We start from the raw sequence: 17,898 nt of genomic DNA, 5'->3' as shown, positions 1-17,898 counted from the left end.
GATGGGATTGTCACGACTTCCACCGAAATCGTTTCCTCTCCTTGTTCGGGTGGCGGTCGGCGTCACCGGTCTTCTAGGCATTGTCGGTCCACTTTTCATTTTCCATTTGTTTGTCTTGTTTTTCTACACACCTGGTTTCCAATTCCCTCATTAATTGTTGTGTATTTAACCCTCTGTTCCCCCCATGTCTTTGTGTGGAATTGTTTGTTGTAAGTGCTTGTACGCTATGTTTACTGGTCCGCGTCGGGTTTTTGTACCCATATTCTGTTGTATTTTTATGCCGTTGGGTTTTGGATTAAACTGCTCCAGCTACTGCCTAGTTCTGCTCTCCTGCATCTGACCTCCCTGCCACCAGTTACACACCCCTTTACAGGGATCCTCTTTAACAAACTTGTCCTTTTCAATAGGAGCTACTATATTCCTTTCTTATCTCATTACATTGCCCAAATTCTTGATTTGAGGTCCACAACCAGATTTACCCCGCTGGTGCCATTCAACTTCAAAGTGCAAGCATACTTTCTTAATAAGGCATCTTCTTGCAGTTTGTTTGGCAATAAACGCCCACTCTATTGAACTTGCACAATATAAAAGGTTACACCTACTAAAAATGTATGTAACCTAGCTTACAAAAAGCAATATTATAAAATGTAATAGTAATAGATCTAGCGTCTACATATTTTAGTAGGCTATTTTACGTTAATATACAGTCAAAATTCTAGATTCTTCCACCAATGCTTGAGAAGAAGGAACAGGCACCTGGGTGGAGCGTGCTCATTGGTTCCATGGTCTTTGGTTCCATGGTGGGATTCTTGCTTGTTTGGCGTCGCGCTTACGCCAAACAAGACATGAGCCAAAAAAGGGAGTGTGCCGACCAGATTGAATCAACCTCTGAATGAGAGAGAGAGGAGGCAGAGGGAGCAAACAGAGAGCACCAAGCAACAGTGCCCAATCTGAGAGACAAAACACAGAAAAATCAGAAGAGCTGCAAACAGTTTATTTTATGGGTCTGCAGAGAACAAAATAATCATGTTGACTATCTTTTTTCTGTAATGATCGACTACTATAACAAACTATTTACACCGGAAATGGACCGTAAAGTTGCAAACTTCTCTGGGTTGTGGAAAATGAAGACTTCTGAAAACTTTGAAGAACTCCTGAAAGCGCTGGGTGAGTATTTTCACACAGCCACGGGAAGTAGGGGTGCTGAGAGTGCTGCAGAACCCCCTGAAAAATCGGAATTAGGCCTAAAAATATAAATAAAAATGAAATGTGTTATTAAAAATAAAATAAAAATCACAAAAGTAGTGCACTGGGCCTTTTAGTAGTATTAGCAGACTGATATAAAAAAAACATTCAGCATCTGGCTTTGGCAAAAAAAGGTAGTTGTATAATTAAGGACAGTATCTTGCAGGATTCAATAGCTGGAATTGTCAGAGTTGTTTCCCTGTCCCTTTCTCTGCGATTATCATTTAATGGAATCCAGAAAGAACAAAACCATGTCCTCAAACATTTACATCAAAATGTGCAAAGTTATGGGCAAAGACACAAAATATCCACATCATATTAAATATTTTTCTTGACCAAATAACGTGGAAAACCACTTTTTGTGCAGTATTAATTTACCATCCTTAGAAACCACTTAATGGAATTGTACTGTACATTACTGTATTGTACAAAGGTCATCTAGCCTTGTACCTGTATACTTTCCATCACAATGAGGAAAAACACTGCACAAAACAGTAACTGAGTACATTGAGACATGAAGTGGTTTGTGATGATGTGGCTCAGTTGGTAGAGCATGGTGCTTGCAATGCTAGGATTGTGGGTCCAATGGGGGACCAGTATGAAAAAGTATGAAAATGTATGCACTCACTACTGTAAATTGCTCTGGATAAGAGTGTCTACTGAAAAGGAATGAATCCACCATTTCAGTTTTCACATAGAAATCAGTCTCATTTGCAACGTATTTCAAGAAAATTGAAAACATACACTGCCGTTCAAAAGTTTGGGGTCACTTAGAAATGCCCTTGTTTTTGAGAGAAAAGCGTGTTTTTTGTCCATTAAAATAACATCAAATTGATCAGAAATACAGTGGAGACATTGTTAATGTTGTAAATGACTATCGTAGCTGGAAACGGCAGATTTTGTATGGAATATCTACATGGGCGTACAGAGGCCCATTATCAGCAACCATCACTCCTGTGTTCCAATGACACGTTGTGTTAGCTATTCCAAGTTTATAATTTAAAAGGCTAATTGATCATTAGGAAACCCTTTTTCAATTATGTTAGCATAGCTGAAAACTGTTGTCCTGATTAAAGAAGCAATAAAACTGGCCTTCTTTAGACTAGGGGAGTATCTGGAGCATCAGATATTCACCTAGTCTGAAGTCTTCATTTTCCACATCCCAGAGAAAATAGCTTTTCTTTCAAAAACAAGGACATTTCTATGTGACTCCAAACTTTTGAACGGTAATGTATATCAAGCAGTGGCGGCTCCTCGGAGAAGGAAGGTGAAGGAAGGGGAGGACCATCCTCCTCAGTGAATTTCATAAAAATAAAACATTTACATTTTTTTTATACAACTGTCCTAAATATAATCACGGCACCAAATAATTGATTAAAACACACTATGTTGCAAAGAAGGTCTACAGCACTCCTACAGCATGCCTCAACAGCACTCTGTAGGGTAGCACCATGGTGTAGCCAGAGGACAACTACCTCCTGTCCTCCATAGACTTACACCGTAATTGTGGCAACTTTCGGAGGACGTCCTCCAACCTATCAGAGCTCTTGCAGCATGAACTGACATGTTGTCTACCCAATCAAAAGATCAGAGAATTAATCTAGTACTGAAAGCATAAACTACAGTTAGCTAGCACTGCAGTGCAGAAAATGTGGTGAGTAGTTGACTCAAAGAGAGAGAAAGCAAATAGTTGAAGACTTTTGAACAAATTAGTTTCTTCCAAAATGAAGGAGAAGCCAGAAAGAAAATATATATATATATATATATATATTGAAAAGCAAATGCAGCTAGCTAGTTTAGCCTACTGAAACACTAGCTGGCTATGTCTATCCAACACAACCCCGGAACTCTTCCAAGTCAAGGTAAGCCTTTGGTTTTACTAATTTATTGCCACGGGCCCGTTGATTCTGTTGAAAAACGTTTCTTAAACAGAACAAAACAGGGAAAAACATACCCGAATTTGTCCGATAGAAACTCTTGTTTGCAACTGTTGGAGTAATGATTACACCCACTATCAGCTAGATGCAGGCAAGAATGTGCAAGGCGGTATTGAATGTCACTGTCTGTCACATCAAATTTGTCTCTCGACCTGTGTGCACCTACGTTGTAAACTTTCATTCATAGGCTAGGTTGTAGCAACCTCATGATGGGTATCGGGAAAATTTGAGTTTCATGTTGTAGCCTAAACCTATCGCTGCTACATTTAACAGGGTGAGTAGAATATGAATGACAGTCATCCAATATGCTGTAATAGAAATATCCCTCGTCTGAAACGGCACTGACCGCCACTGATATCAAGCAATTATTTTTATATTCCACAAGTACTATCAACTGTTTTGTACAGATAATTATCAGACTCAAGTTACAAATGCTGGTAAACACTGAAATACATTTAGTTTGAACCCCCCCCCCATATAGACGTCATCAGCGCGGGAAAATACAAATTCTGCATCCCCACCCCCAAACTACTTCCCGCGGCTATATATTTTCATACTATTTGAACCTGGACATAGCATTTTGGTTATCACAACTAACATTGGAATGTATTAATGCAACCGATTGAGAAATATGTTTGTAGTAGACATGTCTGTAAATATATTGACTCTTTGATGTAGACTCAGATCATCATACATTCTGCAAATCACAGTTACACTTATTATTGCATTTGACCTTTTTTCAATCTATGGAGCCCTAGCCTTTGTCAAGGATATGTCAAAAAATTTGTCAGAAATGTTGCAAAAAGGAGCAAAGGCACGAAAAGACCAAAGCGTCCTGAGAAGCATCCCACTCTGGGCTATGGGTTGAAATGTTAAACCAGCTTGGTCTGTGGCCACAGACACCACTCAAGTGTTTCTACTTCTCTGTGCACATGTTTGCTTTTAATGGGGAATTCATTCATTATTATTTCCAATCATTTTCTTGCTTGATTTATTGTTTTAAAAGTCCTTTGTTATCCTTTTTGAGGCACCCATCCACCTACACATTCAGTCACCTAAACACACACACACACACACACACACACACACACACAGAGAAAGGCCAGAGGAGGGCCAGTCAGTGTAAAATGTAAAGACAAATAGCCCGTGGTGGAATGTTATATTTTCCCTCATTTCAAACCAAAACCTCATGAGATTGTAATTAAAGCCAGTATAAACGGAACTAAACCCTGAAATGGGCCCCCTCAGCCGGTAGTGAGACTAACATTCCCTCAGTACCCTGGGACTCCTCAACTAACTCGCTCCAGGGGTTTCTCTGTGGGCAACAACAATATTTCCCTTCAAAGATAAATTTTGCTCCAATGAGAAGGTTTGTCTGATTTTTATTTAAGGATAAGAATTTTACTTTGAATAGGCGAGAGGAATGAAAGTCAGTCTGATGTAACATACTGTTATTTGTATGTCAGGTCTACGCTAATCATCCCTTGAAGTTGAATGAATGAGAGCTCTGTCTGAGATTAAACCCTCCCTCTCCGCTGATGTCGTTCCCACTAACCATAAATCAATGGTTATGAATGATGGCTGTGATATGGCTTTTCGTCACAATGGATGCATCCCAAATGGAACCGTATTCCCTATATAATGCACTACTTTTCAAAAGCCCCATAGGGCCCTGTTCAAAACTAGTGCACTATGGAGTGAATAGGGTGCCATTTAGGACACACCCAAGGTCTCAATTCTCAATCTACATGATACCTTATTGATCCCTATGACCAGGTGTGAACGTGTTTGTCAGGAAGATAGCCGTGGCTGCAGCATCCAGACCTGCAGTAGAGATCACCCAGCAGGGAGAGAGCCTCTCCATCCAGACCTCCACCAGCGTACGCACCACCCATGTCTCCTTCACCGTGGGACAGACCTTCAATGAGGACACAGTGGACGGACGCCCTTGCACCGTAACACTCCATTTCCACATTCTTCATCTCTACATGTGTTGCATGAAATATTTTGGTTATTACTGTACGTGCATATTTTGCCAGGACTCAGTGTATGGAATCATGGGTCTGTATAAGAATGTGGGGAAAAAAATCAGTGTGTAACTTGATAATTGTTCTATGTGATGGTTTAGTATTCTCATTTTCTTTATGGTTTGTGGAGGGCAGAAAACATAACGCCTAACAGACTTGAAGAAGCAGTAACATGCCGCAACAGTACTTAGTACCAAATGAGAAGCCTCAGGGTCACACCCAGATCTACTGTGTTTATCTAACCACTTCACTACAACATGCAGTGTCACTTATTAAATCCTTGCATGGATCTTCTTCTTATGTCCTCCAGAGTACCCCTCGCTGGGAGACAGATAGCAAGATCAGCTGTGAGCAGACCTTGCAGAAAGGGGAGGGCCCTAAGACTGCCTGGACCCGTGAAGTGACCAATGATGGTGAACTCATTTTGGTAAAGCATACATTTTTATTGCCTACAAACAGTGATCATTTAACTGTGTTTGGGGGGAAAGTATGTGTTTGATATATCTGAGTTTTGTATTCATTTTGTTGTCATTTTCTTTCAGACAATGAGCGCTGGGGATGTTGTGTGCACCAGAGTATATCAACGAGAATGAAAGACTTAAGACTGTCAAACATTTCCATTTTTCTTATTTCTACCTGCTCCTTTTGCTTATTTAATCTTCCAGTCATTCAGATTGTGGTTAACAAGACGTCAGTTGTATGTGTTTTGTCAGACAGAGTTTGATTGTTGTGAAAAGCCTTGTGCCAGTTTATTTTCATGTATAATGTTCTCGTAATAGCATGTAATGGCTTTGTGATGTTATCATTGTTCCTCCACAACTAAAGCTGTATTTATTCTCAGTATACCGCATGAAAACCCTATCTGTATTTTTCTTCAAAATGTCTTACCGAAGCAACTGTAAACCATCCTCAAACTGTGTTGTTAAAATTGACCATGTATTTCCAAAACCTGATTTTATTAGCTTTGTGAAACAGATTTAAACCAAGACCTTGTCCCTCACCGCTGTTCTGGCTTTCTCTCTCCATACCACCTCCTTCCTACTTCTCCTTTCCCCCTGCCTATGATCTTTGTATGCATCCCTCCCTTGTTTTTCGTCCCTCTCGGCAACTTGCCACCTCTCCTTCTCTCCTCCACGCCCTTTCCTCTCAATCCTCCTTGTCCTCTATGTGCTCTCTTTCCTCATCCCTCACCATTTGTCCATTTAGAATTGTAAAACTCCCAAAGAGAATCCATATTTTATGAACACCACTGTGTCTGAAAGACATTTGGCAAGAACAAGGGGAAAAACTGGGAGTGGTAGGGAAAGAGTGAGTGAGGGACTATAAGAAAACCATTTCATATTGAGAACGGTACTATTTCCTCAGCTTTCCTTCCCAGCTGTACCTAATTAAAGTATGAGCTCAATAAAAGGTTCCCCACCCCCTCTTCCCTGGACTCGGCCCGCACCCATTTACAAAGGGTAAAATTACTGCCTCTGATTTGTGTGAGGACACTTTGCTCTCCCACACACCTCTGAACTGGACAGCCAAAACAAAATACAGTCACACCTAAATTAGCACTCATACTTGGGAGGACGGATGCTGTTCGAAAATAATGGATTGAGGAATGGTTTGAACAGACTCCAGAATCCAGCTTGCTGTGAAATACAGTGCAGGTCTCTCATGCACTTCCCGAGGAGAGAGAGCACTTACTCGATCAATAGGAAGTGATTTGCTGTCCAGATTAGCAGACGGTGTGCTAAGGGTCCCAAAAGTAGTGCACTATGTAGGGAATAGAGTGCCATTTTGGAACCAGAAATTGCCCAGTTCACTCAATCTCTCCTCGTTACCGAGGTCACTTTCCACACAACGATTGTGTCAGCTCATTCCATAGGCTATGATGTCATGGGGCCACAAATCTCTTGATTCGCCATGGAATGCAGTGGTTTTAAGACCAGGCTGGAGGCACCCGACTCCAAGGCTGCATCCCAAATAGCACTATATTCCCTAGTAGCGCACGACTTTTGACTAACTCCATAGGCTCTGGTCAATAGTAGTGCACCATATAGGGAGTAGGGTGCCATTTGGGATAGGTCCCAACTCTAGACAAGCCATCTGGACCACTCATACAGACTATTAGAAATGAATCACTATGGACAAACACAGAGGTACTGGATATTAACATGGGAGCAGACTCAAACAAGCAATTACAGATCTAACGCTGTAAAATCTGTGTCCAAAATAGCACCCTATTCCCTACATAATGCCTTACTTTTAACTAAACCCACTGGGCACAGACGTAAATTCAACGTCTATTCCATTTTGGTCCAACATCATTTCATTGAAATGACGTTGAAACAACTTTGATTCCACCAGTGTGCCCAGTGGGAAGTCTTATGGGCCCTGGTCAAAAGTAGTGCACTAAATAGGGAATAGGGCAGTAGTGGGTAAAATCCCTGGGGAAGCCAAGCCAGGGAAAAAAAGCCATATTACAACCTGTGTTGTTTGCTTTATAACCTGTTAGTTCATATGCCTTGACACCATGATATATAGGCCTAAGGCCAAGACCATAAGGAGACACAGTGGCAGAATAAATTCAGCCACACCTTTGTTTCATCACAAAACCGGAGAGCAACATCAGTCCGGTGAAGTCCACAAAACATATTGCATGTAACAAACAGTTACATGACCTACAGTATGGTCAAGCAAGTTAATGTTTCAGACATTTTCGGACTACAAAACTACTATTGATTTAGAACCACGGAGAGTTAACGAAAGTCGCAAAGAAAAAAACTGGCAGTGCCTCCACTATTCCAGCACCATTTCAACATTATCTAATCACCTATGCTTAGTCTAATACAGTGACAACTAAAATATACCAAAAACTATTTAGTTCAATCAGCATAAGCTAAACATGATGTAGCTGTCCATGGTGATGCTTTATGTATGTATGTATGTATGTATGTATGTATGTATGTATGTGTGTGTGCAAGTGGAAAAACATGTTGACTCACCCCACAAAATGCCAATGCCATCCTCTTTCATGTTGTCTAAATGGTCTCGGATTCTCTAATACACGCTTTTAGTTTTTGTTGTCTTCGGATACCTGGCTAAAATGATAGCTCGCTAGTCAATTAGTTAACAGGTCAGCTATTTAACATTAGCCTAATGTTGAATTTCCATCCTCTAAGGCCAGGGGCACAATGTATGAATTTATGGTTGGATCAAAATCATCGTTATAATCATTGGCCAGTGCGGAGAATTAAGTAAAAACCAAAACCCTATCTCCATCCATGGCTAATTTAGGAAAGGGACCATTTTAGCTCGCTAGCTAGCCACCGGAGGACAAGGACACAATAGGATGCAACAATTCAGTTTTTTCTGTCAATGACGTTTGGCACAATGTGATGTGATTGGTCTGAAGCCAAATCCAAACTGCCTCCCCTTGACTTTTATTTGGTGCGCCAGGACAATTCACAGCTGAATTCACTCAGATTAGCTCAACGCTGATTGGCTATTATTTTATATATTTGTTTTATCAAGGGAGGCCAAATACTCACTGGCTTCCCTTGCATTCAATGTTACGGGCGGCAACAATGTCATACTCTTTTTGACCAGCAGGATGGGCTACACATACAGAGACAGCTTTTTTGATCGCTTGGATGCTTTCACTGGTGAGATACAGTGCATTCGGAAAAGTATTCAGACCCCTTGACTTTTTCCACATTTGATTACTTTACAGCCTTATTCTAAAATTGATTTTTTTTTAATTGTCTCTCATCAATCTATCTACACACAATAACCCATAAGGGCAAAAATACCCCATAACGGCAAAGGAAAAACATTATTTTTTTGTATTTTTTTTCTTAAATAAAAAAAATTAAATTTACATAAGTATTCAGTACTTTGTTGAAGCACCTTGGGCAGTGACTACAGCCTCGAGTATTATTGGGTATGATGCGATAAGCTTAGTACACCCGATTTTGGGGAGTTTCTTCCATTCTTCTCTGCAGATCCTTTCAAGCTCTGTCAGGCTGGATGGGGAGCATCAGCTATTTTCAGGTCTCTCCAGAGATGCTCGATCGGGTGCAAGTCCTGGATATGGCTGGGTCACTCAAGGACATTCAGAGACTTGTTCCGAAGCCTTTACAATGTGAGCTGTCTTGGCTGTGTGCTTAGGCTCGTTGTCCTGTTGGAAGGTGAACCTTTGCCTCAGTCTGAGTTCCTGAACTCTCTGGAGCAGACTATGCTCTGTTTATCTTTCCCTGGATCCTGACTAGTCTCCCAGTCCCTGCCGCTGAAAAACATCCACACAGCATGATGCTGCCATGACCATAAGGATGGTGCCAGGTTTCCTTCAGACTTGATGCTTGGCATTCAGGCCAAAGATTTCAATCTTGTTTCTCATGGTCTGAGAGTCCTTTAGGTGCCTTTTGGCAAACTCAAAGCGGGCTGTCATGTGCCTTTTACTGAGGTGTGGCTTCCGTCTGGCCACTCTACCATAAAATACTGATTAGTGGAGTGCTGCAGAGATGGTTGTCCTTCTGTAAGGTTCTCCCATCGCCAAAGAGGTACTCTGTAGCTCTGTCAGAGTGACCATCGGGTTCTTGGTCACCTCCCCGACCAAGACCCTTCTTCCCCAATTGCTCAGTTTAGCCGGGCGGCCAGGTTTAGGAAGAGTCTTGGTGGTTCCAAACTTCTTCCATTTAAGAATGATGGAGGCCACTGTGCTCTTCAATGCTGCAGATTTTTTTTGGTACTCTTCCCTAGATCTGTTCCTCAACACAATCCTGTCTCGGAGCTCTACGGACATTTATTTTGACCTCCTGGCTTGGTTTTTGCTCATGCACTGTCAATAGTGGGACCTTATATAGACAGGTGTGTGCCTTTCCAAATCATGTCCAATCAATTGAATTTACCACAGGTGGACTAGAATCAAGTTGTAGAAACATCTCAAGGATGATCACCAATTTGTAAGTCGCTCTGGATAAGAGCGTCTGCTAAATGACTTAAATGTAAATGTAATGATCAATGGAAACAGGATGCACCTGAGCTCAATTTCGAGTCTCATAGCAAAGTGTCTGAATAGTTAAGTTAATAAGGTATATTTTTTTAATACATTTGCAGTTCTGATGTGTAGATGGATGAGGACATTTTTTTTATTTAATCCATTTTAGAATAAGACTGTAACGTATCAAAATGTGGAAAAAGTCAAGGGGTCTGAATACTTTCTGAATGCATTCAGCCTCTTGCGAATCGAAGGAAATTTATGAAACACAAAGTGTTGAAAGATATAAAGTAATGTATGATTTTTTTTCTATTTTTTGGGGTACATTTTTGGGACACTGCCTATGATGTCTTTGCTAGCATTTCTTGACCTGCTGCCACCCTACATAATTTGGTGGAATAGCCTTGCATGTACAGTTGAAGTCGGACGTTTACATACACTAGGTTGGAATCATTAAAACTCGTTTTTCAACCACTCCACATTTCTCGCTAACAAACTATAGTTTTGGCAAGTCGGTTAGGACATCTACTTTGTGCATGACACAAGTCATTTTTCCAACAATTGTTAACAGACAGATTATTTCACTTATAACTCACTGTGTCACAATTCCAGTGGTTCAGAGGTTTACATACGGGCGGCAGGGTAGCCTAGTGGTTAGAGTGTTGGACTAGTAACCGAAAGGTTGCAAGTTCGAATCCCCGAGCTGACAAGGTACAAATCTGTCGTTCTGCCCCTGAACAGGCAGTTAACCCACTGTTCCTAGGCCGTCATTGAAAATAAGAATTTGTTCTTAACTGACTTGCCTAGTAAAATAATGTTTTAAAAAAATTTTAAAAGATACATTGACTGGGCCTTTAAACAGCTTGGAAAATTCCAGAAAATTATGTCATTGCTTTAGAAGCTTCTGATTAGCTTCTGGCTAATTGACATAATTTGAGTCAATTGGATGTGTACCTGTGGATGTATTTCAAGGCCTGCCTTCAAACTCAGTGCCTCTTTGCTTGACATCATGGGGAAATCAAAAGAAATCAGCCAAGACCTCAGAAAAAAATGGTAGACCTCCACAAGTCTGGTTCATCCTTGGGAGCAATTTCCAAATGTCTGAAGGTACCACGTTCATCTGTACAACAATAGTACGCAAGTATAAACACCATGGGACCACGCAGCCGTCAAACCACTCAGGAAGGAGACGCATTCTGTCTCCTAGAGATAAACGTACTTTGGTGTGAGAAAAGTGCAAATCAATCCCAGAACAACAGCAAAGGACCTTGTGAAAATGCTGGAGGAAACAGGTACAAAAGTATCTATATCCACAGTAAACCGAGTCCTATATCGACATAACCTGAAAGGCCCGTCGACAAGGAAGAAGCCACTGCTCCAAAAAACGTAATAAAAAAGCCAGACTACGGTTTGCAGCTGCACATGGGGACAAAGATGGTACTTTTTGGAGAAATTACCTCTGGTCTGATGAAACAAAAATATAACTGTTTGGCCGTAATTACCATTGTTATGTTTGGAGGAAAAATGGGGAGGCTTGCAAGCCGAAGAACACCATCCCAACCGTGAAGCACGAGGGTGGCAGCATCATGTTGTGGGGGTGCTTTGCTGCAGGAGGGATTGGTGCACTTCACAAAATAGATGTCATCATGGAGGAAGGAAAATTATGTGGATATATTGAAGCAACATCTCAAGACATCAGTCAGGAAGTTAAAGCTTGATCGCAAATGGGTCTTCCAAATGGACAATGAACTCAAACATACTTCCAAAGTTGTGACAAAATGGCTTAAAGACAACAAAGTAAAGGTATTGGAGTGGCCATCACAAAGCCCTGACCTCAATCCTGTAAAAAATATGTGGGCAGAACTGAAAAAGCGTGTGCGAGCAAGGAGGCCTACAAACCTGACTCAGTTACACCAGCTCTGTCAGGAGGAATGGGCCAAAATTCACCCAACTTATTATGGGAAGCTTGTGGAAGGCTACCTGGAACATTTGACCCAAGTTAAACAATGTAAAGGCAATGCTACTGTCACGCCCTGACCTTAGAGAGCCTTTTTATTTCTCTATTTGGTTAGGTCAGGGTGTGATTTGGGTGGGCATTCTAGTTTTTCTATTTCTTTGTTTGCCGGGTATGGTTCCCAATCAGAGGCAGCTGTCTATCGTTGTCTCTGATTGGGGATCATACTTAGGCAGCCTTTTTTAGTTGTGGGATCTTGTTTGTGTGTAGTTACTTTCTGCACTGCATGTAGCTTCACGGCTGGTTGTAGTTTGTTATTTTTGTTTCGTGTTCATCTAATAAAATCATGTACGCTTACCACTCTGCACCTTGGTCTAATCCATCTCTAAACGATCGTGACAGCTACCAAATACTAATTGAGCGTATGTTAACTTCTGACCCACTGGGAATGTGATGGAAGAAAGAAAAATCTGAAATAAATCATTCTCTCTGCTATTATTCTGACATTTCACATTCTTTTTTTGTAACAGTATTTTTATTGTAATTTCACAATTTTCACCCATATTAAGAGATACAACAACAGAGACAAAGCACACAGAACAAAAAGAAAAACAGCCCCCACTTACCCATATCTACGAGCATATACATACACATACATACATACACACATATACATATACCCATGCATATACACACACATATGCATACATACACGCACGCACACACATATACACACCCATACATACGTACACCATTTTGCTCTTCCCGCTCGGTGCTTCGCTCACCCCATCACCATCATTGCGTCCCTCAATACATACATTTTAAACAAACTTACAAACAGAAATTAAACAAAAAAGCTCAGTTTAAACCAAGAGGTTAGGTTCCACACATGGAGCGTACAGTGTAGTTCTGAAATACATAGATCCCCGCCATTCTAAGAGAATCCTTGCAGCATAATAGCTGATACCTCAGGTTCTAGGTAATTTAGATAAGGTTCCCATACTTTGTAGAACTGGTCTGTTTTAGAATGCAATGTACATGTCAGATATTCCAGAGGCACCCATTCAAATAGTATCTTATGCCAGTCTTTAATAGAAGGAACCTTATCCCTAATCCACTGTAAAAGGATATTTTTCCTCGCTGCGAAGGTAAGGATGTTGTAAAGCCTCCTTTTACAGACAGAAGTAACATGCCTACTAGGGAGACCTAACAGTAAAGAAACTGGGTTCAATTCTAGATCAACCCCTAGGATCTTTTCAATTTCTTGCAGGACACCAGACCAGTATCTTTGTATTTTGGTACATGACCATAAACAATGTGTTAGGGTGCCTGTATCAGTTTTGCATTTAAGACACTGAGGGGAAGAGGAAGTGGGGCTAAAAGCATGTCTGCGATTTGGGGATATATGCAATCTGTGTATTATTCTTAATTGGATTGCTCTAGTACGGTTACATATAGATATTGTTTTTGCATATCTCCAAATGTCCTCCCACATCCCTTCGTCAATAGTAACAGACAATTCTTTCTCCCACACTTGTTTCACCCTCTGTGTGTTGACAGCAGAAAAGGACCTTAAAGTATCATAAAACAGACTTACAGACATTTTCCTTTGTGGGAAAAAAAGCATTCTTTCAATGACAGACATATCAGGGTTACCAATTAAGGTGGTGCTCTCCAGAATATAATGTCTTACTTGTAGGAAGCGGAAAAGTCCTGCTTTGGGAGTCGATATTTCTCGACCATCTGCTCAAATGACAACAAAATCTTGTCAGCAAATAAGTCGTTTAGCCTGCGTATGCCCTTATTAAGCCATAAGTTAAAGCCAGCATCCTGCAATCCTGGACTGAAATCTGGGTTGTTAAGAATTGGGGTAAGAGCAGAGGTTAGTTTGGACCTTCCCAGGAAGCGTTGAACTGACCTCCATACTTTGAGTGTGTTAAGTGTAACTGGATTATTGCAGTGTTCTTCTACAGACTTGAAACTTCTGAAAAATAAAAGATCCTGTAAGGGGTATTTTGAAAGAGAAGTCTCAATGTCTAACCAAATAGAGGAGTCATCATTTGTGATCCAGTCAGAAATATAACAAAGGTGGGCACACCATTGATAGAACTTGATATTGGGCAGGTCCAAGCCGCCCATAGAACTTGGCAGCTGCAATATTGCCATCTTAAGTCTTGGCTTGCATTTACTCCATATAAAGGAACTTAGCCATCCATTTACATCCTTTATTACCTTATTGGAGAGTAATACTGGGATCATTTGGATTGGGTAAAGTAGTCTAGGTAAAACGTTCATTTTCAGGAGGGATATTCTACCCAACCAAGAAATGGGGAGAGAGTTCCAGCGCTCCAGATCCTGTCTTATTGTATCAAACAAGGGAACAAAATTGGCTTTGTACATTAGCTGGAATTTAGGAGTTACAAATATACCCAGATACATGAAACCTGAGGGAGACCATTTAAAAGGGAAGGGGGGAGAAGTATTAGGTACAGAGTGTAGGCTACCAAGTGGCATAGCCTCTGACTTAGTTAGGTTAATCTTGTAGCCTGAGAATTCACTGAATAATTCAATTATATTAATAAGAGATGTAATTGAAGTCTCGGGACTAGAGATGAATATCAGGACATCATCAGCATACAAGCTTATTCTATGGTGAACATCACCAATGAGCAGCCCCTGTATAGCAGGCGTTACCCTGATGGCCTCGGCCAGTGGTTCCATAACGAGTGCAAAGAGGAGGGGGGATAAAGGACAGCCCTGTCTGGTACCTCTGTGTATAGAGAAGCTATTTGACCGTAGCCCATTAGTAAGGACAGCAGCCTGAGGATCATCATATAAAACGTTCACCCATTTTATAAAGTTGTCCCCTAGACCAAATTTATTTAGAGCAAATAATAGGTAAGACCACTCCACACGATCAAATGCTTTCTCAGCATCTAGGGAGAGCACAAGACCATCTACAGCACTTTGTTGGTAGGCTTGAATTACATTAAGAAGCCGCCTGACGTTGTTGCATGACTTACGGCCCCTAATGAAGCCAGTTTGGTCTCCTTTCACAATTAGTGGCAATGAGTCCTCTAATCTTGTGGCTAGAATTTTAGAAAGCAATTTTCTATCCACATTCAGAAGGGAAATTGGTCTGTACGAGGAACAAGACTCTGGACATTTTCCCTTTTTGAGAATAAGTGAAATGTTGGCTTCTCTCAGCGTTTGAGGGAGTTGGTCATTTGAAAATGAGTGGTTAAACATATCACGCAATGGCTCAAGGATCAGGCCATAGAACTCTTTATAGAACTCACTACAAAACCCGTCTGGTCCTGAGGTCTTACCATTTTGCAGATTCTTAATTGCGAACATTATCTCTTCCTTGGTAATAGGGGCATTAAGGAGGGACCTCTGTTCTTCGGAGATAGTAGGGAGCTCAATCTTACCAAAGAAGTTCTCCATTAATTTGGGTGCATCCTTTGGCAGTTCTGAGGCATAAAGGTTTGTATAAAATTTCTTAAATGAGTCACTTATCAATTTATTTTCATATAAATGATTACCATCAGAATCAGTAATAGTAGCAATTGACTGAGAGTCAGCCCTCTTTTTAGCTAGGTATGCCAAGTACTTTCCTGGCTTATCGCCATGTTCATATAGCTTTTGCCTGACAAATCTCATTTTCTTTTCAGCGTCCTGTGTTAGGAGAGAGTCTAACGTTGATCTAATGACTGATATTTCCTTTAATAGTGCAGGAGTGGGCGTTTTAATGTAGTCCTTCTCTTTAGTTCCTAATTCACCCTCTAACATTTTTTGCTTTTCCCGCTTTTTCCGTCTCTTAGTAGCTGTGTATGACACAATCAGACCCCTGGCATACGCTTTACAGGTCTCCCAAAGGAGCGAGGGGTTATCTGTTGATTGAGAGTTAATAGAGAAAAATGCTTTAAACTCTGTTATAAAGTATGATGTGAATGTATGGTCTTTAAGAATGGTTGTGTTCAACCTCCAATGTCTTGACCGATTGAATGCCCCGTTGAGTTTTATGTCCAGGATCACCTCAGCATGATCAGATATGACTATGCTTCCGATCCTAGCAGATAAAACAGACTGCAACGACGTCTTGGGCATAAAAAAATAATCTATTCTAGTCTGACATCCATGAGGTGCAGAGAAAAAAGTGAACTCTCTGTTGGAGGGATGGAAAGCTCTCCAGACATCCGCATACCCCAGATCATCACAAATAACTTTAAGTGACTTAGCTTGAGGAGAGAGTGAAGCTATACCACTGGGAAACTTATCAATAAGGGGGTTCAACAAGTAGTTAAAATCTCCTCCAACCACTGCAGTGTCTGAGTTTAATTCTGAAAAGTCTAGAAATGCCTTAGTGAGGAAATCAGGGGGGTGAGCAGGGGGGAAGTAAATGTTCATTATGGAAATGTTCTGCCCTTGTAAAGTACCATTAATTATAACAAAGCGACCAAATTTATCTTTCACACAATTCAAGACCTTAAGTGGTAAGTTCTTTTTCACCAGAATTGCTACACCTCTACTTCTGGATGTAAATGATGAGAAAAACACTTGACCAAACCCTCCTTGTTGTAATTTCAGGTGCTCCTTATCATCCAAATGGGTTTCTTGCAACAGGGCAATATCAATATTTTCTTTTTTCAAAAAAGACAATACTTTCTTCCTCTTAATGGGGTTATGGCTCCCTCTAATGTTCCACGTACATACACGCAGTCTGTTATCTGCCATTGTATCTTGACCATTCAATATTCAGACTGGATCCTACTGTAAAAGTGGGGTGGTACCTTTTTCCATGTGTTGAACTCTCCTCTATCTCACTGAGCATAAACAAAAAATATGAACCCTGAACTCGAACTATACTAAACCCAAAAATTAAACATGTAAAAATCCAAAAGGGGGTTTTCCCACTAGCTAACATGCAGGGATTTCAACTCTCCAATGTAGACTCTTAAGTCCGCATTGCCGCTCAATAGCCTCATCCTTTATATATATGGAAAAGAAAATCAATAGAAGAAGATTGAGGCTCTTCCACCTAAAACCAAGCCTGGGGCACCAATATGGATTCACACATATCTCAGCCTGAGCTATAGCAGCTATTACTTTAGCAAGAAAAATAATAAAGTTACGAATATTACTGAGCCGGAGTACGTGGGGACTCACACCACTGTTTCGTGATCAGATTCAACCACAAATAAGCAAAGTTATTCAATGCTGTGGAGGTGCAGCTTAAAGTTATTTACCCGAGAGAGTCAATAAACGCAGCAGCCTCTTCAGGTGTGTAGAGCTTTTTAGGTGATCCGTTGACCATAATCTTCAATGTGGCCGGGTACAACAGTGCGAGCCTTCGCCTCATCAAACGCTTTGCGTCTTCGTACAACCGCTGTGGAATAATCATTGAAGAATGAGACCTTTGGACCTTTATGTTGACTACCATCAGAGCCGATGTTTCTAGCCGCATCCATGACGCGCTGCTTGTCGGTGAAGTTGTGGAACTTTATAACCACCGGCCGTGGGCGTTGATTGGGGCCCGGTATCGGTGCTTGAGAGCGATGGGCTCTGTCCAGCTTCACACGACCAGCCTTAGTGTCCATTTGTAGGTAGCCAGGGATCCATTCCTCAAAGAATTTTACTGAACGTGTCCCTTCAGAATTTTCCGGGAGTCCCACAACACGAATATTGCATCTGCGTCCTCGATTATCCAAATCGTCAATGTGCTCCGCCATTTCGCGCACCTGTTTC

The 17,898-nt window shown here is 41.0% G+C and overlaps 1 protein-coding gene across 1 annotated transcript; it reads left to right on the top strand.

Moving 5' to 3' along the window:
• Positions 1 to 848: 848 nt before the first annotated feature.
• Positions 849 to 6,635, top strand: LOC115128213 (cellular retinoic acid-binding protein 2-like). The gene is made up of 4 exons (XM_029657869.2): positions 849 to 1,167; positions 4,959 to 5,137; positions 5,520 to 5,636; positions 5,752 to 6,635. The coding sequence occupies exons 1-4, from the start codon at positions 1,050 to 1,052 to the stop codon at positions 5,800 to 5,802; spliced, it is 465 nt and encodes a 154-aa protein (XP_029513729.1). The 5' UTR covers positions 849 to 1,049; the 3' UTR covers positions 5,803 to 6,635.
• Positions 6,636 to 17,898: the final 11,263 nt, after the last annotated feature.

Source organism: Oncorhynchus nerka, linkage group LG4 (assembly GCF_034236695.1).
Source record: "Oncorhynchus nerka isolate Pitt River linkage group LG4, Oner_Uvic_2.0, whole genome shotgun sequence".
NCBI classification, from domain to species: Eukaryota; Metazoa; Chordata; class Actinopteri; order Salmoniformes; family Salmonidae; genus Oncorhynchus; species Oncorhynchus nerka.
The sequence above is the reverse complement of the archived record's forward strand: the minus strand, read 5'-3'. Positions and strand labels throughout refer to the sequence as shown.

Bases quoted from the DNA above. Each gene is read 5' to 3' on its own strand.
- LOC115128213 (XM_029657869.2), top strand. From the start codon at position 1,050: ATGATCGACTACTATAACAAACTATTTACACCGGAAATGGACCGTAAA. The intron at 1,168-4,958 runs GTGAGTATTTTC...CCCTATGACCAG, and splicing joins AGAACTCCTGAAAGCGCTGG to GTGTGAACGTGTTTGTCAGG. The intron at 5,138-5,519 runs GTAACACTCCAT...TATGTCCTCCAG, and splicing joins TGGACGGACGCCCTTGCACC to AGTACCCCTCGCTGGGAGAC.